Source organism: Peromyscus leucopus, chromosome 2 (genome assembly GCF_004664715.2).
Source record: "Peromyscus leucopus breed LL Stock chromosome 2, UCI_PerLeu_2.1, whole genome shotgun sequence".
Classification (NCBI taxonomy): Eukaryota; Metazoa; Chordata; class Mammalia; order Rodentia; family Cricetidae; genus Peromyscus; species Peromyscus leucopus.
Window position 1 is genome coordinate 104,120,354 of NC_051064.1, and position 22,465 is coordinate 104,142,818.

The window sequence follows — 22,465 nt, forward strand, 5'->3', positions numbered from 1 at the left end:
CATAATCTCCCTCCCATCCCTATTACCTAACCCCATCCCAATCTCACACACATACCATCCATACCAATCCTTTTCTCAAACTCATGACTTTGGGTTTTGTTTTATGACCTGTTTAGTGTAGCTGGGCCATTGTGAGACCATTGGATTGAGACTATCCATCAGAGCCTGGTGGGGTAACCAGTGGGTACACAGCTGAAGCCTATGGAGCTCCTTCTGGAATTGATCAGTATGTATGATCAGAATGAACAGGTCAAACAGTTCATCGATGAGGGCTAGGGAGGGCCTCCTGAGCCGGTCTTCCAGCGTTCCTGGCTGTGGGTGGCTGCTTCTTGTGCCGACCTCATACAGGCATCTGTGGCTGCTGTGAGACTAGGATTGGAATGGCCGTGTCTTCCCCAGGAGGTGACATTTCACAGCCCTTTCTCTGTCTCTTGGCTCTTACATTCTTCCTGCTCCTTCCCCACAGTGTTCCCCGAGCCTTTCAGGGGATGGTACAAAAGTCTTGTTGAGGGCTGAGCCTTGTTCAGTCACTTACTCTCTTTACCTCGTGGGGCACGAGTCTCTGCATTGCGTTCACCACCGTTCACTAATTCCAGGTTTCGCTGATGAAGGCCGAGAGCAGCATTCTCCTATGGATACAAACAAATATTTAGAGGGTAGCTTGACACTGTGTCAGTTTGCTAAAACACAGCCCTCAGTTCCCGTTCTAGGGCTCATCATCTCCCTGGCTGTGGGTTTTTGACCAGGTTTATAGAATCAGGCATGCATTCCTTCCCGTGGATCAAGTTCCAAATTCGGTCAGAGAACTGTTGGTTACCCCCGTAACAGGAGTGTTGCCGTTGCACAAGCCATAGCTTGCCTGCCAGGCTGGTCTCGTAGCTCACAGACGTCACCTCTGGGTAAGACTATTGATTCCTTCTCTCCCCCAGCGGCCTGCATGGCTCCTTTCAGGACTCTGGAAACCAGCAGCAGGGACGAAGCTTCAGCTCAGTTCTCGCGTGGCTTTCTTTTTTTATATGATGCATCCAGGGTATGTGGTGTTATCTGTAGTTTGCCGTCCGTTGTTAGGATAAACACCACGTCCAAAAGCAACTCAGGGAGGAAAGGGTTTTCAGGTTCCTCTCGGGGTTCATGAATGAGGGAGGTCAGGCCAGGAACTCAAGCAGGAGCAGAGGCAGGGACCGCAGAGGAGCGTCCTCACTGGTTTGCTCCTCACTGCCTTCTCAGCCCGCTTCTTCATACAACCCAGGACCATCTGCCAAGAGATGGCACGGCCCACACTGGGCTGGGCCCTCCCACATCCATCCTCGATTAAGAAAATGTCCCACAGGCTTGCCCGCAGGCCAGTCCGATGGAGGCATTTTCTCAGCTGAGAGTCCCTCTCCGGATGACTCCGGTTTGTGTCAAGTTGACAAACAACGTTAGCACAAGGAGGCGCCTCACCCCTGGCATGGAAAGTTTTGATGAATAGCTCACAGCATCCGGAGCAGCTCCTTCCAGCCATACAGGGTCTTTTTAGGAACTGGAACTTCCGTGGCAGTTACATTGTATGGGGACCCCCCCCACACCCACACACCCACACAGTGTATTCCATCTAGATTTTCTGGTTTGTCCTGGAACACGCTGTTCACAGACATGACAGCCTCCTCTTGTGTGGTTACTGATTGGCATGGCGCAGTGGTTCTTCCCTCCTGTTAGCACAGCGTTTCTCCTGATGCAGCTCAAGATGGCTCTGTTGTTTAAAGACACATCCGGTGCCCTCGGGTCTTTCAGAAGAATGTTGTCCACACTTTCAGATTGTGGGCCTCTTTGGTCATTCTGCCCCATATTATTTCTGTCCCTTCATCCAACACTGTATCTTTCCACTTCTCTATTTGGATTGGTTTGTGGCCATATAGGCGTGTGGCTTTGTTTTGTTTTGCTTTTTAGATTTTATTTTTTTAATTTAAAAATTGTTTTTATAGGGGATGAGTATGTGTACATAAGTGCAGATCCCGACAGCTGGGATTACAGGCAGCTGTGAGCCACCTGACCGGTGCTGGGACTCGAACTCTGGTCCTCTGCCGTGGGTCCTCCATCACCATCTCTCCAGGCCCGGGAGTCTGCTTTTTGAATGTTTAATGTTACTGTCTCTGTTTTAAGATGTTTTACTCTTTACACAGATTGAGACATTATTCCTGTGCCTGGCTTTGTCTGTGTGGGTTGGTGGGGAAGAAGATTAAATCTCCACTTCAGTGCTCACAGGCCAGGCTAGAGGATGCAATGCCAATTGCTCTTTCGTATTTTCTTGGTCAGCGTGTGGGTGCTGGGGAGCAAGCCCAAGGATGCACTGCACTGCTGAACTGAACCCCCAGGCCTCATTAGCAGAACCAAATGATATTTAGGTCCTTTCCAGATTAAGGTAAAATGGCAGTGAGGATTTATTTTTATTTTTATGTATTTATTATTTGTTTTTATTTTACACCTATACTTTTATGACCTTGGGTAATAAAATAACTGGTTGTAGATTCGAGCCATGAGGTAGGTTTACATTTAAGTTACAGACTCCAGTTTGCTCAGTACCCTTACTCACATGTTATATATGGTTACTTTTTAATTTGAGCCTTTCTATAGAGTGGGTAGGTTTATGTTAACTTGGTGTGTTGCTGTTCTTGTTTTTGGATACAGACTCACTACCTGAGAATGCAGGCATGACTTAGTATTGCATGTACATTATGAAAAGCTATTACCAGGACCTTTTCTGAATGTACTTTGTGATATAAATATATTAATTATTGTGATATATATATATACACATAATTAGATGAAATTAATCATGTGTTTTCTATTTTATGGTTCTTTTTTTCTCTGTATATTATCTATTCTGAAAATATCTTTTCTGATATGTATGTGGTATTTGGACTCAGAACTTAGAGTATAGATACCCTTTATTCCTTGTATCTCTATGTACAATTTGTTTCTTTGGAGATGGGGTCTCATTGTGTATTTCTGGCTGGGCTGGAACTTGCTGAGTAGACAGGGCTGGCCTCAAACTCACAGAACTGTTCGACTCTGCCTCTGAGTGCCGGAATTCAAGTCATACATTACTATGCCCTGGTATGTGTGGTTACGTCGCATCTTTTTAGTTCTTATGATGTAAGACTTTTTGCACATATATATTATCTCTGTAAAGGATTTTTCATAAGATTTTTACGGATGAGGACTGCATCTTTCCCCTTGCCCTACCTTCTGACAAAATTCTTCCAGACACCTGCTAAGAAGGCATTAAGGGGCTGGAGATATGGCTCAGCGATTAAGAGCTTTTGCTGTTCTGGCTGAGAACCAGGGTTTAGTTCCCAACACCCACATGGGGGAAACTGTTGCAGGGAATCCAACTCTCTTCTGACCTCCTTGGGCATCAGGCACTGTATACGCATGTGCAGGAAAACACTCCTTCACATGGGTAAAAGGTACTGAGCAACTACCAAGGCCGCAGTTAGTGCTGTGCCGCCAGCACCAGCTGTGCTGAGTGCTAGAGACGGACAAGCCTGTGTTTGGTGCTTGACACTTAAAGACAGAAAGTGCTGGAATTCTAAAGCAGATTCCAGGATTGAATCGCAAGGAAAGAAGCCGGTCACTCGTAGCCAGTAGATGATGAAACTTCTGTGCAGGTTAAAGGAGGTGAAAGAAATGCTTTTGGAACGTGGTGTATTTTTAATTTCTTAAACCACGTGGTTACGGTTTTGCTTTGACTGACTCTGATCTTCCCCCAACAGTTCTCGGAGTCGCCCCCAGCTTATCTCACCTGCTGGGCCCGTCGTCCCTCCCCTCCGCGCTGTTACACTTCAGTAAAGCACAACAGGTTTGTACACAGCCCCGGGTACTGAACCCCCGAAGATTCGGAGTGAACACTTCACCTCCCCCGGCCCCCCAAGACAGGATCCTAGGTAGCTCAGGATGACCTTGAACTCCTAATTCTCCTGCCTCCGTCTCCCAAGGACTGGGATTACAAGTGTGCCAGACCTTGTCAAGGAGTTACCTGAGCATTTTGCTTTTTAAAAATTCCCCGCCTGCCCTCCATCCTTTGTGGTCCTAGGGAGTGTCCTAGAGTTTATTGATGCTGGCAGGTGCTTTCCTGCAGCTCGACACCCCAGCTTTCTTGATTTTTAACTTTTGATTTCAACCTAGAGTCTTACTGTAGTTGCCGAGGCTGGCCTTGAACTCGTACTGTAGGTGGGTGGACCTTGAACTTGTCTTCCTGCACATGCGTACACAGTGTATTAAGGACAGAACACTTATTTTGTGGTAATTTTTGCTAGATAATGCATCAGTAGTTTTTTTTCTCTTGGTGTGTGGTGGGGGTCGGGAGTGATAGGCGAATGTGTGCCATGGGTATGGGAGGCAGAGGACCACCTTGGGTGCAGTCCTTACCTTCTGCCCGTGGCTGTGTTTACCAGGCTCAGGGAGTCTCCCTTCTCCACTCCCACCCTCCCACAGAGTGCTGGGGTTACAGGCTGCTGTTTGTTGTTGTTGTGTGTGAGACCCCCTTGCCATGGGCTTGTGGGATTCGAACTCTGGTCCTCATGCTTGCACAGCAGACACTTTACCCACTGAATCATCTCCCAGTCCTAAAGCAATAGCTTTAAAACAAACATTTTATACAGTCTTAACTCAGATTTATAAAACGAAGTGAGCAATAACTCCTAATCTTTAAATTTTAATCAGTGTTATAAAATAGTTCGTGTGTTTGCGAGAGCAAAGAATATTTTTTCTTATGTTTTCAGGTGTTTTAAATATGCACTTAGACATAAGCGTCTGACGTATTTGCCATATTGGAAATAGACATCACTTGTTAATTTCAGAATATATTTAAAGATACACAGACCTGTGTACAAATCAGTTAGGTTATTACTCCTATAGGATGGAAGAAATGTGTGATGCTAAAGACAAGTGTTTTGTTATTTTAAGACAGGTCTTGCTAAGTAGCCCAAGCAGGCCTCCAACTCGGAATCCCCCTGCTTCTGCCTCCCAGGTGCTGGAGTTAAAGGTGTATGCTACCACTCCAGGTTTTACAAAGCCAGCTTTCTAAAGGAGAGAAGGGAGACAAAGAGCCCCGCCCCAACCCCAGTAGTTCTTCCTGCTGTGATAGAACAGCCTGATGAAAAAAAAAAAAAAAACAGGTTTTATTTTGGCTTATGGGTTCAAAGGGATAGAGCCTGTCTGTGGTGGAATGCATGATGTCATTGGTCAGAGGATGCATGGTGGTGGCAGGAACAGGAAGCTGACACTCAGATTTCATCCAGATACAAGAAGCAGAGAGAGAAAAGAGCAGTAAGTGGAGTGAGGCTGTGATCTCTTAGCTCTCGAGGGACTTCCTCCAGCATCGGGGCCACTTTCCATAGGTTTTTTCAGACTCACTTGAGAATTGAACTTTAAGATGAGTTGATTATACAACAAACAGTTCTTCCAAATGTAACTAACTTCATGTCGCCTTAACCCGCAGAGCTCAGCTGTGGGTAGCGCGTCACCCTTACTCCTTCAGAATCTCTCTCCCCTCCCGTTGGTCCAGCAGCAGCTGGTGAAGTTTGACAGTTCCCACACTAACAATGTAAGTGTTTCAGCCCTTGCGTAGCCTCAGCCCATCGATGGGGCTTGAATTTCACTCACGATGTAGCCATCATCACTGGGCTCTTTTTTTTCCACCGAGGGAAACATCTCCTCTCCTCGCGCCCCTTCTTTTGTAGAAGCCCGGCTTGCTCGGAGAGCCCCCCACCATGGTGCTGCAGCCTGCGCTGGCCATCGGCCCTCCGCTTCCCCTGAAAACGGACCTGGGACACCATGGAGAAGCACACAAAAGTAAATAACCTGTTTGCCAAGAAGTCCCTATGGCGTCAGCTCGGAGACTTGAAGATAGTTTACCTATATTCCTCTTTTATTTATAGGATGATTAAATTTAAATCTTGGTCACTTAAAATTTCAAGAGCCCCATTGCCTCATCTGATCTGTTATTAATGGGCTTGCCTCCATGCCAGGATGAGACGGTCCCTGCTGGACGGGCTTTAATATTTCATGCAGGTTCACAGCAGTGCCAGGCGAAGACATGGCTTCCATTTGACGCTGACGAGCCGCCTGCTGGGCTCACAGCACAGCCCTCATGTCTCCATTTCAATTTCACTGAAGAAGGAGCCCCGGCCCTTACCAAAGGAATAGCTAGAGTTTGTAAATTGAAGTCCTGTTGACTCGAATCATTTTTAAATGATGTCTTAAAATTATTACTTGAAGGAAAACTGATATACATGCTCTGGGCACGTAATAGACAGAACGTTTGTATTTTAGAAAGCCAGGACGATAGCAGGGTTTCTTACTTGACTAATTTAGAAAAGCGTTTCCGGGTAGAAGCTTGATTGAAGGGTTAGATGTGAGCATGCGGAGTGAAAATGGCACCAGTGGTCATTTAAGTTCCGTAAACATAAGTAACACGGTTAGTCTCTTACACGTACAATTGGCTGATCTAGTGACCATTGAATAACTCAGTTGATTCCGACTGTTGACATTGACCAGGCAATAAGTTGCCCAGAAATTTCTTGGTATGATGGGAGTCTGTCATCCTAAAAACTTTGACTTCCCATGACCAAGAGCTATGAAAATGTCTATTCCTCATGTTAATACGGTTTGTCGTCTCAGGTGTTGTCTTAAGAACCCTGACAGTTCACTGCCTACATAAATACATTCTAAGAGAGAGAGGAGCCAGAGCTAATCTTCCGCCAGCTGACAAAACTATTCAGTGAATTTGTAAAATGGAAATTTGACTGAGTCATCAAAATAGACTGTTTTCATTTCTTTTTGGCCTCTTGTTTTATAAGCTTTTTATTTGTTTATTTATTTATTTTGAGACAAGGTCTCATTATGTTGCCCAGGCTGGTCTTGAACTTAGGAGTTCAAGTGATCTTGCCTTAGCACCTGACTATTTGGGAGATGCATGTCACCATGCCTGGCTGACCTGTGCATTTTTCTTTAGTTTTCATTTGGAAAGTCATTCATTTATTTGCTTAGTTATGTATTGGGGGCAGAGCTCACATGTGCTAGGGCGTGCAGGTGGAGCGTCCGGGAAAGCTTGGGGGGGTTGGTTCTCACCTCTCCTGTGGGTCTTGGGATTTCAACTCTGCCCGGGGCGAAACACCTTTCTGTGCTGAGCCATCTCACCAGCCCTGACTTACAGCCTGACTTGTAAAAGTGATTCCTAATTTTCCTATGAAAACTTTCATTCTTTTCAGGGTCTTACTTCCTGTAAGTAAAAATATATAAGTTTTGTTGATTTAGTGCTTGTCTATTCCTGACTGCTGACTTCAGAGACAACAGTGGCACACTAGTGTTTGAATACCAGATCTCTCCACTTAAAAATAGTGTTGGTTTATAGTACTGGTGGATTTCTACATGCAGATCTGCTGCCTAAGTCATGTCGCCAGTATAAAGAGCCTGAACTCAGGCCGAGAAGAGACGGTTTCTGCAGCATGATGGGGGCTCACGAGCCAGGCTTGCCGTTGAATCCACATTAACCTAGGACATACTCAACTCTTTAAACATGAGACTCAATCACTCTCTTCAAATATGGAAGCAACCAAATTGCAATAGTTGGACATTTTTAAGTACTGATGTAATTTAAATGTCAAAAAGAGTCATAAGCTTCTAAAATAATAATTACAATGTAGTGTTACATAATATAATGTTGGGGTTATCTTAGAAACTGAGAATTTTAAAAGCATTATTACTGTCAGTTTTCATTTTCTTGTCAACTTATACCCTCCGACCTCACCTGTGGGATTCCGTAGCCCTCTAATAGGTACAGAAAGGGACTACTGTGTCTTGTGTAATCAGGGTTCTTTTGCCTCTGTGGTTCACTACAGCATCTAATCTGATTCCAACTCAGACGACACTGGCAGCCGGGCTGGGCCTCTTACCGTTCTTCCCACACCAGCTCACCGCCGGACAAGCCGGGCCGGGCCGTGGGACCGCTCAGGAGAAGCCGTCAGCCTCCGCGGGCATGACTGAAGCTAGTTTCTCAGGGTCGCAGCAGTATCTGCAGACCTTCCCAGGCCTTCCTGCTGGAGGCCCGCTGCCGGGCCACCAGAAGACGCCGAGCCAGCCGAAAGGCACAGAGGTGGGTTCAAGGGCGGGGAAGCGCACGGGGGAATGGGTATTCCCCTGGCTGCCTTTCCTCTCCTTCCTGTCCCTGAATTGTGGCATAGTTCCGACTCCGACTCCGCTTGTGTTTGCTGACTGTCCCCACCGTAATGGCTTCGGCTTCTTCTAAGCTGCAGTTCCAGTTGAGACTTCTCTTGAGCCACCGTGAATATGTTAAGGGTTGAATTTCACACTGGTTTGAATGTTAGCCATCCCTGGAGCCTAGTCAGCATTCAGCAAACATAAACTGGAAAAAAAACAAATACATGGCCATGTGATAGACATGTCACAAGCAAACCTGGATCTCTTTGAGGCTTACAGAGATGTCTGGGAACAGGGTCCACTGTCCAGACACAGCGGCATTGCCAGGAAATCATCAGGAACATGAGGGGTGGTGGCTCTCACATACAGAAATGAACACTCAGGATTTCACTTTCTTCTCTGTGCTTATAAAAAAACAACAACAAAAACAAACAAACAAACAAACACATCAGTTTGAAAAGAAAACTAAGCTACTAGCTTTGTCTTAACCTGTATTAACCAGAACTGTGGTTTTAAAACCTTTGACCAGAGAGTAAAGAGGAAGCTGTCTCTCGGGAGAATGGGAACATAGGAAGGCTCAGCCTCCATCCCATCCCGTCAAATGTATTAGAGTCTTTGCTCCTACTAGGATATGAACATAGTAGGGTCTGTGTTTCCTGTGTCCTGTTTACCATCGTCATCTAAGAGTTACCTCATGAACTCTGTCCCTCTCTCCCTCCCTCTCCCTCTCTCTCTCCCCCCTTCCTCCTCCCCTCGTCCCCTCCCTCCCTCCCCCTCCCTCCCTCCTTCCTCTCTCCCTCCCTCCCTCTTCTCTCTCCCTCTCCCCACCTCCCTCCTCGGGCCTGAAATTACTTTTAGGACTAGAGATGAACAAGCTTCATTTCTGTCATTTGGTTTTAGCCACATAACAAAAAATTTAAATCTTATAGTAAATGTTAATACCTGAATTTCTAGAAATAAGATACAGAATTAGTGGGTTTTTTGTTGTTGTTGTTCTTGCAAAGATGAATTCTCTAAGATCAAGTGAGAAGATACACGATGCCTCGGTCGGGTTCCACTCCACTTGTAGAATTCTGTGGTTAGAGTACATGTGTATTTATTTTTTTTATTGGGGTTATTGAGAGAGAGTCTCTCTGTGTAACAGTCCTGGCTGTCCTGGAGCTTACTGTGTAGACCAGGCTGGCCGTGAACTCACAGAGACCCACCTGCCTCTGTCTCCCGAGTGCTGGGATTAAAGGCATGCGCCACCATGCCCAGCTAGAGCTCACGATGGTCACACCGGTGGCACAAGATACATTGAGAAGTAAATCCTTTTGCACTTTTAATTTTAGTACGTATTTTAAATAAGCGTGTGTTAGTTGTGGGGAGTGGGAGGCTGCTGTGACTTTGTGACCTTTCTGGTGTGTAGATGATGTACTGTACACTCCTCATTTTTTTTTTTATACCACTCATTAAACATCCCATCTTTTGTTTTTGGTGAATAGGCTGCCTCGAAGAATCAGACTTCACTCTTGGGAGAACCACCAAAAGAAATTCGGCTTAGTAAAAACCCGTATTTGAATTTGGCAAGTGTGTTACCCGGTGTGTGCCTATGTAAGTGAGGACTCCGCATCAGCACTGAGGTTTCCCTGGAAACAGTCTGAAATGACTTTTCTTTTCATCATAACTTAGTTGACACTCATGATGCCTGTTGACAAAACTAAGCCCTAAGTCACTGTCCAAATCTTTAATAATAATCCTATTATTTGAGTACAGAAAGTTAAAACACTTAAAAATTTTTTACAGCAATATTTTTATTAAGGGCAAAGTGATTTTATTCAATTATTGAAAATAATGAAGGCAGTGAATTGTTTGAAGCACTATAATCATTTACAGTGCAGGGTTAATCATTGTTCTAAACGAGATCGACGCCTTTACACTACCTAGCCAGTGCATTCATATACCCAGATATATGACTACCAATCAGCGGAGATGGAATCTCCTAGGCCTTCGTTAGGATGAGTCAACTCTTACTCAAACACAATCCTAGAAAACAGTCGGTAATGGAAAACTGAAGAACACATTGTTGTCCAGCTGGGAAGAGGCTGAATATACAGAATGGACCACTGTGTATTTATTAGTGTGTATCTTTACAAAACAACAATATCAGAAGTTGTCTACATCACTCATTTATGAAGTAGCTTCTAAAGAGGATTTTAAGTGGAAAAAGTGAAAATGCGTGATTGCAGTTCTGCCATTAAACTCTGATCTAACAGGCACATGCTTGTGCAAATGCATAATGTAAATCTGAGGAAATTATGAACTGCAAGGAAAAGGATTAAAGATTAGTGTAATTTTTAATATACACTTTTGGCATTTTACCAAGTATCCTCTTGAGCATTAATGTATAATTTTTCTAAATCTAGGAAAAGTGATCAGCATACTGATCTCACCTAAAAATTGACAGTGACAAGTATTGCCTTAATAAGGGTGTTTAATTTGCATTTTGTGTGCATTGGTGTAGAACAGCAGTTCTCAACCTGTGGGTCATGATCCCCTTGGGGTCACATATCAGATATCCTGCAAATCAGATATTTATATTACAGTTCAGAACAGTAGCAAAATTGCAGTTATGAAGTAGCAACGAGATAATTTTGTGGTTGGGGTCATGACACCATAAGGGACTTTATTAAAGGTCACAGCATTAGGAAGGTTGAGAACCACTGGTGTAGAATATCTCTATGGGTTTGGGTATATAGTTCAGTGGTAGAGTGCTTGCCTAACATTTTTGAGGCCTTGGTTTCAATTCTTAGTACAGAAAAAGAATAGAAATATATTTATATATATGGAGGTTTCCATCATGATTATTTTACCTTTATGGCAAACTTCCATTTTCAGTTGCTGGAATGAATGAAGTAATATATAATTTCCTCCTAGAGAAAATAAATACAAATGTATATTAGCAACATATCAGGCTGAGTTAATGTGTTTTTACACTGTTCATAATTTAACAAATCGCTGAATGGTCTTGCTTTTGCCTTTAGCCACTGCAAGTAAAGGCACAGCACAGAAGACTGGAATTGCAGGCAACATTCTGGATGCAATCTCTCAGGGAAATGAGTCCCAGCATGTACTGGAGAAATGTGTCACTTACTCTCCACCTTTCGAGGATTATGCCCAGGTGAGTGATGCATAGCTCATGACAATATGGAGAGAAACTGGTTCAGCTCCACGCTGGTGCCACTGAGTGTTAAATCACACTTTAGCACTGTGAGAACACGGGGATAATTATCTCTTGCTCATCATTTGAAAATTGGGAATAGGTTCAAGAAACTGTTTTTGCACCAAATATTTACCTCTCATGGTTTTACTAGTCATCTTCAAACTACAGCGCTTATACCCACCACATCCAGCCTATCACCTGTTTTGTGGTTGGACATAGCCTCATCCATTCATTTATGTATTTTATATAGTGCTGCCATACCCAATGGAACAGACTTACACGGCTTACAAGGTTAAATATTTACTCCCTGACTCTCTCAAATATTATTAATGGACTAGCCTTAATAATATTCTTCCTAGGGGCCCAGAAGAGATGCTACCAGCAGCGGGGTAATGAATCTAGATACACCAAGCTCTTTGTCCGTTGACAAAATTCTATCTACACAGCTTCAGCTCCGTCCTCACATTCAGCTCCTCTCTGTGCCTGTTTTTCCTGTCCTCATAGTTTTAGTAAGCTCCTGTGCTTTTGACCTCATCTTCGTCCTCCATTCCTTCGTCCTCCATCTCTCCTTCCTAACTCCTTACTTCTGGCTCTCAGAAAACTCTATATGAGATCTGCCTTACCCTCTACAGAATCTCTTTCTTGCTGTCTTCTCCCTGGCCATGTGGTTCTGTCTCTCAGGAATCCTGTTCCACCTTTCACACCACCTGGATAGCAAAAACCTCCTTTGTTCTCAGTCAGTTGCTCTGGAATGCCACTGGGCCTGAAGGCAAAGGGATGGTCTCCACTGTTCTGTTCCCTGCTAGTCCTTCAGTGCTTTGTTTGGGGCTGGTCCTAGCTAAAGGGGAAACTTGAAAAAGGCAGATACCCAATTCAAATGCTAAAAAGAGAGCCAGGAGCTCAGAGGCAGCAGGTCCTGCCTTTGTGACCTTGTCCAAGTACTGGTCCCAGCAGGATGCTGACACATACACCTTCTGTGGAAATTATGAGCACAAGAAATTCATAATGAGGATCAGCTGAATATTAAAGCTGAATAACACCAAATATTCCATGATAAATGGCTTCCCACTTGAAGGACCCTTTGTCAGTCAAAGTATAGCTTGTTATATAATTCTGCTGACCTCTCTTACATGAGTGTAAACCTTAGAAACCCAATGGGGAAAAACACCCTCTGTTCTTCATCATGGCTTAGAGATGGAGGAAATGCTCACATTTATAGGCATCCTTATACTAACTTTAGTAGATTGCTTGATAGCCAGGCTGGCCTTAAACTTGCAGTGCCTTAGCCTCTGGAGTTCTGGGCTTGTGTGTATACACCACCACGCCCAGCTGTATACCAAAGTCATATAGCATAAAAGAAGAGGCCAACCTTCAGGATCTCTAGGAGGTTTGTTCCAGGACTCCTGTGGATACCCTTCTGTGGATGCTTAGATCTCATCTGTATGGTGTCATGTGTACAGTATTTCTGGGCAAGTCTCCTTCATGCGTTGAACCTCTTTAGATTACTTATAATAGTTAATGTATTGGAAATGCTATGTAAATACACTGTGTTGCTTAGAGAATAACAAAGAAAAAACTGCATGTTTTTGATGTGGGTGCAGTTTTTCAAATATTTCCAATGTCCAGTTGGTTAAACATATGGTTATGGAACCTATAAACATGGAGTATTATTCTAAATTATGTCCAAAAGATAAATTGATATGATGAGGTAGTGAGTGGCCTGCTTAATTTAAAAAATAGGGGTCAGAGCTGATGTCATAAGGAAGAATTCTTGCTTCCTAAGGTTTCATCTTTGTTAATGTATTCAGTAATGACACAGATAAGCACACTGTAGATTGATTATATGTGAGAGACAAAAGTTAAATTATTGGAGATAAAATCATTTATGAATAATACATAGTTGTGAAGATTAGAAACAACCAAAATGTTCAACTAAGACTAAATAAGCATATTATATTGTTTTTTACCAGTAAATGCAATTCAGAAATTTAAGATGATGTAAAATAATGTGTAAACATATGATAAAATCTTCATAATCCGTTGTTAAAAAAATAGTCACAAAATATCGTTCATAGAAGACAACAAAGTTGACTTTTCAGAGCAGAAGAAACACAATAAATTTTTAAGAATTTAGCAAAAGTGTATATTTTAAGCATCGAAGAAAGTTGATTTCTGTACCAAGCTTTTCATTTGAGTATGGCATTTGAAATTAATCTCGGGCTCTGCCGACTCAGTTCTTAGGTGGTGGTGGCAAAGCCGATACTTGCAGGGCCTGTGACGTGGTTCTGAGGTGGACCCTTGCGTCTCATTATACTTGTCACTTCCTTTGCAAGGTGCCCTAGTTCACTTTTCTGTTACTGTGACAATCACCAAGACCAAAAGCCACTTGGGTCTATGTGGCATGTACTTCCAGAGCAGAATCCATTGTTGAGGGAAGTTGGGGCAGAGGACCTGGGAGCAGGAGGCATGGAGGACAGTCAGGGTAGGAGGTATGGAGGACAGTTGGGGCAGGAGGTATAGAGGACAGCCTGGGCAGGGACCTGGGAGCAGGAGGTATGTATGGAGGATAGTCGGGGCAGGGGACCTGGGAGCAGGAGGCATGGAGGACAGTCAGGGTAGGAGGTATGGAGGACAGTTGGGGCAGGAGGTATAGAGGACAGCCTGGGCAGGGGACCTGGGAGCAGGAGGAATGGAGGATAGTCGGGGCAGGGGACTTGGGAGCAGGAGACATGGAGGAATGCTGTTCACACTTTGGCTTGTTCAGCTAGATGTTTTCATATAGCCTAGACCCACCTGCTTAGGAATAGTGCTGTCCATAATGTACTGGGCCCCTCCCACATTAGTCATTAGTCAAGACAGTCTCTTACAGACTTGGCCACTGGCCAGTCTGATCTAGGCAGTTCCTCAATTGAGATTCTTTCTTCCCAAGTGACTGTAGGTTTTTGTCAAGTTGACAATAAAAACTAACCAAGCTGGGCAGTGGTGGCACACACCTTTAATCCCAGCACTTAGGAGGCCTAGGCAGGCAGTTCTCTATAAGTATTGGGCCAGCCTGATCTACAGAGCGAGTTCTAAGGCAGCCAAGGCTACACAGAGAACCTCTATCTAAAAAAAAAAAAAAAAAAAAAAACAACCCAACCAGCCAGAAAAACAAAAAAGTAACCAGGATACAATGTAAGCATTTATCATCCTCACCCAAGAGGGATTGCATCAAAGGCTCTGTGCATATTAGGCAAGCATGCTACTCTTGAGCTTTTTCCCAGCTCCATTTTAAACATTTTTTTATAACAGTGCTGGAATTGCACTTAGGATCTTATATATGTTAGACTATGTAAATATTTAATCTTTCTACCATGCCTGTGAGTTTGGAAGCCATCCCCTTCATGGTGTAAGTGGAAGAACACAGAGACATACTTAACTCTCCACATCCATACAGTTTGGGAAGGGTTTCTCATACTATAAAGTCCGTATTGCTGTAGTCACTCTCAGAAACTCTGCTTAAGTTTTTGTACATAAGGATTGGGAGAGACGGTTGTGTCAGATATTAGATAACATAATTTCTCTTTTAAGTAAAGCTATCACATCTAAGAATTTGATACTCGGTGTTTCTAGTGATCGTGAAGTTATTTGCAGAAATCCCTGATGAAATCTGGAGTAGAAACTGGGGAGGTATGGGCAGATGGATCTCTGTGAGTTCAAGGCCAGCCTGGTCTACAAAGTGAGTTCTGGGACAGCCAGGGCTACACAGAGAAACCCTGATTCAAAAAAACAAACCAAAACAAAAAATCTTGAGTAGATTTGAAAAAGTAGCTTCCGTTTGAAAGTATTGGAGAATGACCAGTAGAAACTGAACGAGTCGGGTCCTCAGACAGGGGAACTCCCCTGGATGACAGCCATGTTTTTGTGGCTCTTTGCTTGACTCTCTTTCCTATACAAAATCTAGTCTTGCTGGCCTGCGGATTTAGAGTAAGCCTTAGGACTGTTGGTGAAGCTGTAAAGTGGGAGATCCTAGAGCACGGAATCACATGGGTAGGCGTCCCGAACTCGTCACGGAAACTGGGCCCAAACACACGTGGCTGACCCAGAACCGCTGGTGTGAGGGAGACTCCAGGAGGCCTGGTGGACAACCACCACTTGATAGTGAAGCCCAGCACAGAGGAGAGAGCCTGGCCTCGAGCTTAGCAAATTTAACTTCTAGAACAAAATATCCTCTTCAGTGGAAGGTAACAGAATCCATACCTTTTACACTTTTCATTCTCAATGTCCAAGAATTAAAAAGTACCAAGGAATTGGGGCTAGAGAGATGGGGCTCAGCACTGATTATTCTTCCAGAGGACCTGAGTTTGATTCCCAGAACCAACCCACATGGCAGCTTACAACCATCTCTTAACTCCAGTGCCAGGGATCCAGCACCCTTTTCTGGCCTCCATGGGCACACGGCATACACATGGTGCATAGACATACATGCAGGCAGAACATCCTTACACATAAAACCGAATTAAAAATTACATAAAGGAGACAGAGATCCATGATGCCCAGGTGTTGGTATTAGTAAACAGTGGCATTAAAACTTAAATGTGTACAACAACATAAAGACATCATGGGTGGTCTCAGACATTTAAAAAGAACTGAATAATTCTAGAACTGACAGGAGTTGTTTCTGATGTTCAAAATTACATTAGATGGACACAGCCGAAGGCTGGAAAAATGGGAAGAAAAGATGCGCTACTAATAAAGCAGCAGGATGAAGAGAGGTTGGAAACCAGTGAGCAGACTTTTGGGAGCCCCAGTAACAGACCAGGCAGCTGGAAGTACACATCCATAGAGGAGATAAAGTTAACAGAGGGTCTTAGTTAGGGTTTCCATTGCTGTGAAAAGACACCATGACCATGGCAACTCTTTTTTTTTTTAAGTTGTATTTATTTAATATATAGTGTTCTGCTTACATGTATTCCTATATGCCAGAGAGGGCACCAGATCTCATTATGGATGGTTGTGACCATGGCAACTCTTATAAAGGAAACATTTAATTGGGGTGGCTCGCTTACAGTGCCCGAGGTTCAGTCCATTATCATCATGACAGGGAACATGGCAGTGTGCAGGCAGACATGGTGCTGGAGTAGTAACTGAGAGTCCTACATCTTGCAGGAAACAGGAAGTCAGCTGAGACACTGGGTGGTATCATAGAGCATAGGAATCCTCAAAGCCCGCCCCATAGTGACAACACTTCCTCCAATAAGACCACACCCACTCCAACAAAGCTACACCTCCTAATAGTGCCACTGTCTATGAGATTATGGGGGCCAGTTACATTCAAACTACCACACGGAATATAAAACATTTGAAAAACTAACATTAAAGACTTACAGATCTAATGGGCACAGAGTCTCCCCTTGTGAGGCAGGCAAGTTTTATCTCAACACATGAATAGTGTACAGAAGTCATACTTAAGAAGAGATGATCTAGAGAGTAACCGGGTGGGAGCAATGCATGATGTCTTGAGAGACTCTTCAGCCTCCGCACCACTGACATCTGGGATTGAACTGTAATTGTTGGAGCCTCCTGAACATCACATGGTGTTTAACAGCCTCCGTGTTTTGTACCCATCCGACTCTCCAGTAGTGAGAGCCACTGTTAGGACTGGTAAAATGTGAAGAAGAAAAGACTGTTTTCCCTTTTCTGGATTTATTTAATAATAAAAATCATAAGCAGTGTCATTGGCTTTGTAATGTGTGCAGGTAAGAGTTACTTTACAACATTAATGCCAGGGATAGTATGGGGCAAGTGAAAGATGAGATGTGATGAGAAGGTCATTGCATTTTACATTATGGTGATATTTCACTTGTGCTGAAATGTGATTTTATTTGTATGTTAATATATGTCAGTAGTTTAAATTCAGTTGAATTCTAAAATCATTTGATCAAAGTATATTGTATAAAAATTTTTAATTAAAAAAGCTTTAAAAGAAAGATCTAGGTGTTGAAGGAACTCTGTCTAGACATTAACTGACTACATACGCTAACAGAGTACAGTTGGTAACAGCCACACATAACAGGAGTACTGACTTGTCACAAGGTCAGAAAAGCTAATGAACATTAACAAGAGGGCTTTATAGACTCATTCCCAGTCATCATTTTATTTTAAATGACCCTCAGAGTTCAACAACAAGAACTCAATAAACATGTAAAGAAATCAGGAAATGTGGCCCATTGTGGTGGTCTGAGTAGGATTGGCCCCCATCGACTCATAAATTTGAATGCTTGGTCATTAGGGAGTGGCCCTACTTGATAGGGATTAGGAGGTGTGGCCTTGTTGGAGGAGGTGTGGCCTTGTTGGAGGAGGTGTGGCCTTGTTGGAGGAGGTGTGGCCTTGTTGGAGGAAGTGTATCACTGGAGGAGGGCTTTGGGGTTTCATAAGCTCAAGACAGGCCCAGTGTCACTTTCTTCCTGCTGTCTGCTGATCCAGATGTAGAATTCTCAGCTCCTGTTTGAGTACCATGTCTACCTGCGTGCTACCATGCTTCCCATCATGACAGTACTAGTCTAAGCCACTGAAACTGTAAGCCAGCCCCAGTTAAATGTTTTCCTTTATAAGAGCTGCTGTGCTCATGGTGTCTCTTCACAGCAATAGAACATTGACTTCCACACCTGTGCACAGGAGAAGCAGGTAATACAAAATGCTCTAAAGGGTAGCCTGGATGTTGGACGTAGGAGACAGTGATCCAAAACAGCACCGCAGAGCTGAAGTGAGTCACATGTAAAGAAAGACCTTAGGCAGTGTGGGAGCCACGTCACACCAACAGGGTGTCAACAGCGGAGAGTATAAAACAGACACACGGAAATTGTGAGTTCGAAAGTTGTAATAAAGTGAAGTAAGAGCTTCATAGGGGATAGCAGTAGGTGTCACAGGGAGAAGAGTGAGAAGCTTGAAATGTAGGTCACTTGAGATGATCCCAACCAAGAAACAGGAAGGAAAAAGAGCCATAGCTGTGTGGGCAAGGGTGTGGTGAAATGCCAGTAAAAATTAGCATTGCTCAAAAATGGTAAGTTACTGTATGGCCAAGAGTGTCACTCCTGGATATGTGTTCAAGAGAATTTGAATGTGTCCACATACCAGTCTGCACTGATGTTTATGGCAGATTGTTAACAGGCAAAAGGGAAAAGCCCAGTTGTCCACCAGTTAGCAGGCAAATGAACAGTAGAATATTGTTCAGCGGATGGACACTGAGTGAAGTTATCCAAAGAGGCCACATTTATGATTTGTTTATGTGAAATGTCCAGAATAAGTAAATCTGTAGAAAAAGTCAGAAGTCTAATACCTGGGGGATGCAGAGGAAGCAGGAATCTGTGGCTGCTGCTGGCACAGTGAGGGGACACTCTAGGATTAGATTGTGAGCATCATACAGCTTTGTGCATGGAGAATACTGGACACTTGACATATGTTTTGTTTTATTTTGAATTATATGCATGTGCATCTATTTCGGGTTATGTGCATGTGAGTGGGTGCCTGCAGAGGCTGGAAGGGTGTGTCCGCTCTCCTGGAACTGGAGTTCTGGGCAGGGGTAAGCTGTTCAATGTGGGTGCTGGGAACTGAATTTAGGTTCTCTGCAAGAGCAATATACACTCTTAACTGTTTAGCCATCCTGCCAGCCCTTGGACTCTGAAATTTTAGAAATAAACCTTAACGATATTAAATAGAGGATGCATATTTACTTAGTGTTTTGGAGTTTTTTGAAGTAGACTATGAAAAATAAAGTCAGAAACACGTTATTTTAAGGTCTAATAGCATCATAATCTCAAGTGTCTTCTTAATTTAGATATATACAGTTTGAAATTTCAGATTCTGAAGTAAAGATGAACAGGTCTATCTGCATCAGATGGCTCTTAGAAGCCCTTGTTATAGGAGACTATGAGCCAACTTATTAAATATTTAATACCTGAGTGTAACCTCTAACTATAATTTGACAAAACAACAATAGAATATTCCTTCCTACTCCCTTTTACTCAAGTAGAAAAAAACAGGCCAACACTTATCAGTGACTTTTCGGCATGACATAATCACTCGTTTCAGTAGTATGAGGGATAATTTAGCAACTCCTTCACTGTTTTGGGCCTAGGGTTTTTCTTTCCACACTTGGCTTGCTGGCAGCCTCCTGGCTCATTGTCAGGAGTCCTCTGCACTGCGAGCTGTAGTCTTGTGTTTCCCTAGCTACAGGGATCTTTGCTCTCTGGAAGCTGGCTGCCCAGCCTAGGGAATCAGCCACCGAATGTATGATGAGTTGGAGTGGGCACAAACCCAAAATGGACAAAGACGTGCAAGAGGCTGGGTCTCTCCTTAGCCTGATGCTGCCACCTGGTGGGCAAATAGCGCAAAAGCACACCACACTGGATGGCCCATGACATCTGCACACCCATGTCGACCTTTCAGGGACACTCATTCATTTGTACCATTAAATGAACTTAATGTGTATAACTCTGACAGCTTGTGGTCATTGAGAGTTGTCGGGTGATTTTTTTAAAATGTGGCACCATGACTTTGGGGCAAACATGAGAAGTCTGTATAGACCATGTGCCACACAGATTTCTACATATGTCATGCGAAGTCCCCAAAGTAGGAATAGCAAATGCAGAGATGCATGCGGCAGACATGCTTGGCATGTTAAAGGAGAGAGAGATTGCCCTGGCAGGAGAGGCTTGAACAACATGGAAAAATATAGTCACAGTGGGTGGGGACAGGACAGACAGATCAGGACCGTCGTAGACCTATGTATTTACTTAAGATTGTATTCGAAGCTGTGACTGCAGAACATAGCAAGGTCAGGGAGGAAGCATTTGCAGTGCCAATAAAAACGATGCTGGGTAGATCTTGGAGCACAGTGGCTGACGGGGGGCAAAGCAGTTTCGAGAGGTTGAGCGAACAATATGCGGAGGGCAGTTTGGGTGGCCCAAGGTGTAAGGCCTGGAAGAAGAGAACTGTCGCTGGCTGAGTTGGGTAGGACTGAATGGAATGAGTAGGACTGAATGGAATGGGTTGGACTGAATGGCATGGGTTTGGGAGGACCGGGAGGAATTTAGTTTGCATGACTGGTCTGGGATCATGTTCGCGGCTGCTTGCTCATCATGCAAGTCTGGATGTGGGGGGAGAAGGACACTCGTGGAACTGCCACATTCATGTTTGTTACAAATTATGTGATTAGTTTAGATCCACAAGGAATGAGGGCAAAGGAAGAGCCCAGCATCAGTCTGGATCTCTCTTTTTCTTCACTCTTCTAAGAGTGAAGACGCTGGGTTCCCCTGTGGGAGGCTGGAGGGGAGTGGAGAGTAATTCCACTCGGACTACCCAAGCCCAGGGGACTTCCATGAAGTCCTAACCACAGCGTTCAGAACATCTCAGCATTGGGACTCCAAAGATCAGAATCTTGGGAAGAAACAAGAGAATGAGAGACATTTTTGTCTCACCCTGGGGAGGGCCCCACTGAAGGTGAACATTGTCTGGAAAGTGTTCACACTAATGGGGCAGTGATACTTTGGAGGTGAGGCCTGGCAATTAGTGTTGTGGAGCATCTTGATGGGGATACGCACACCCCAGTGTAATTTTACACCAGCAGCAGGTTGTAGTGTGTGTGTGTGTGTGTGTGTGTGTGTGTCTGCTTGTCTGTATTTATACCACATGGGTGCAGGGGCCTGTGGAGGCCAGAAGAACTGGTCTTGAGGTGATTGTGAGCTCACTAGTGTGGTGGTTGGGAGCTGAACCCTGTGCTCTGCGAGAGCAGTAAGTGCTCTTACCATGGAGCCATCTTTCCAGCCCATAGTGTTTCAACTTGTTGAGACAAGATCTACCATGTAGCCCTGGCTAGCCATAAATTCTGACATCCCCCTGCCCCTGCCTCCTGCATGCTGGTAGCAGGTTCCATAATAAATTCCCTGCTGCCCTGGATGTTGTTCAAACCTTAAAGGAGCTAATGTGTAGAAAGGACCTGGGTGTGTTACATCCTCAGAGCGAGCTGTTGGCTCCCACTGCATCACCGGCCAGACTGCGCTCTGTCTCAACTGCATTTGGATACAGGCTCGGGGAGAGGGAAGTGGACGTTTCATTCTAGGTCAAGCCCAGGGCCTCAAGATGAAGGGTGTGGAAAAGGAATGGAAGGGTGGATGCTGGGGACGGACAACAGAAAGCTGCTTCATGTGCTTCTGGTCTTTGTGGCTATTTTTTATTTTTCTTACTCATTTTTAGTTCAGAGCTTTCCCCAGAATACTGAGCTTTACTTCCAAAACCTCAGCTGCCGCTATTCGCCATTCACCAATCCTCAGGAAGCTAGCCGTCTTTGATGTACTACATCAGAATTGTCCTCTCACACTGCTGTATAAGGCACAGTGCCATTTTTCGTTTCCCATTCTTACTAATGTTTTTCTGTGCAGCTCTGACATTCACGCGCATCTCTTCCATCTCAGTTGGTTCTCTGGATGCTACAGGACTATCTGAATAAAAACACCCAGGGTCTACCTGGTTTGGGAGAATAAAGATGATGGGGGGGGGGCAGGGGGAGCTAGTTCAGGCTCTTGCTTTACAAAAAGGATGCAACATGGATTGCCATGCAGCATGGAGGGAGGGAGGGGGGTGCAGCAGAGCGCTGCCCACCGTGAGAGGCGTTTGCATCTGGCCCTGCATCTTTGGGAAAATCTTAGAGTGGGTTGATGGTAAGAAAGATTCACCTGAAGGGTTAGCTGTGTTCGTGGCTGAGGTCCAGCAGCCAGCAAGTGCCTTTGGAGAAAGGTGCTGGGAGAGATGCTGAGGCCCAGAGGGAGGCATCCAGGGAACAGCTGCTGCTTTGGCAGCTGTGGACCTGCTTAGACCAGTCTGGTTTCATCTGTGCTCCTTCCGCCACACCATGATTTCCAAGGCAAGGCTAATCAGTGTTCGACTTTGTGAATTATCCCCTAGACCGAGGTTGTAAGAGTGAGTACCAACAGAGGGGGCTCGGGGTTTCAGTATTGTGTCATTCAGGATCAAACCCAAGGCAACGGCTGTGCCACTGAGCGACCTATGAGCTGCCAGGCCTTT

General features: G+C 44.4%; 1 protein-coding gene across 1 annotated transcript in view; it reads left to right on the top strand.

Moving 5' to 3' along the window:
- The window catches only part of Raver2 (ribonucleoprotein, PTB binding 2), a 77,569-nt gene that overhangs the window by 52,095 nt on the left and 3,009 nt on the right, over positions 1 to 22,465 (top strand). The window contains exons 6-11 of the mRNA XM_028870243.1: positions 3,756 to 3,841; positions 5,483 to 5,587; positions 5,724 to 5,835; positions 7,884 to 8,137; positions 9,687 to 9,795; positions 11,226 to 11,362. Of these exons, the coding sequence (XP_028726076.1) occupies positions 3,756 to 3,841; positions 5,483 to 5,587; positions 5,724 to 5,835; positions 7,884 to 8,137; positions 9,687 to 9,795; positions 11,226 to 11,362 (803 nt within the window). The remainder of the gene's footprint in view (positions 1 to 3,755; positions 3,842 to 5,482; positions 5,588 to 5,723; positions 5,836 to 7,883; positions 8,138 to 9,686; positions 9,796 to 11,225; positions 11,363 to 22,465) is intronic.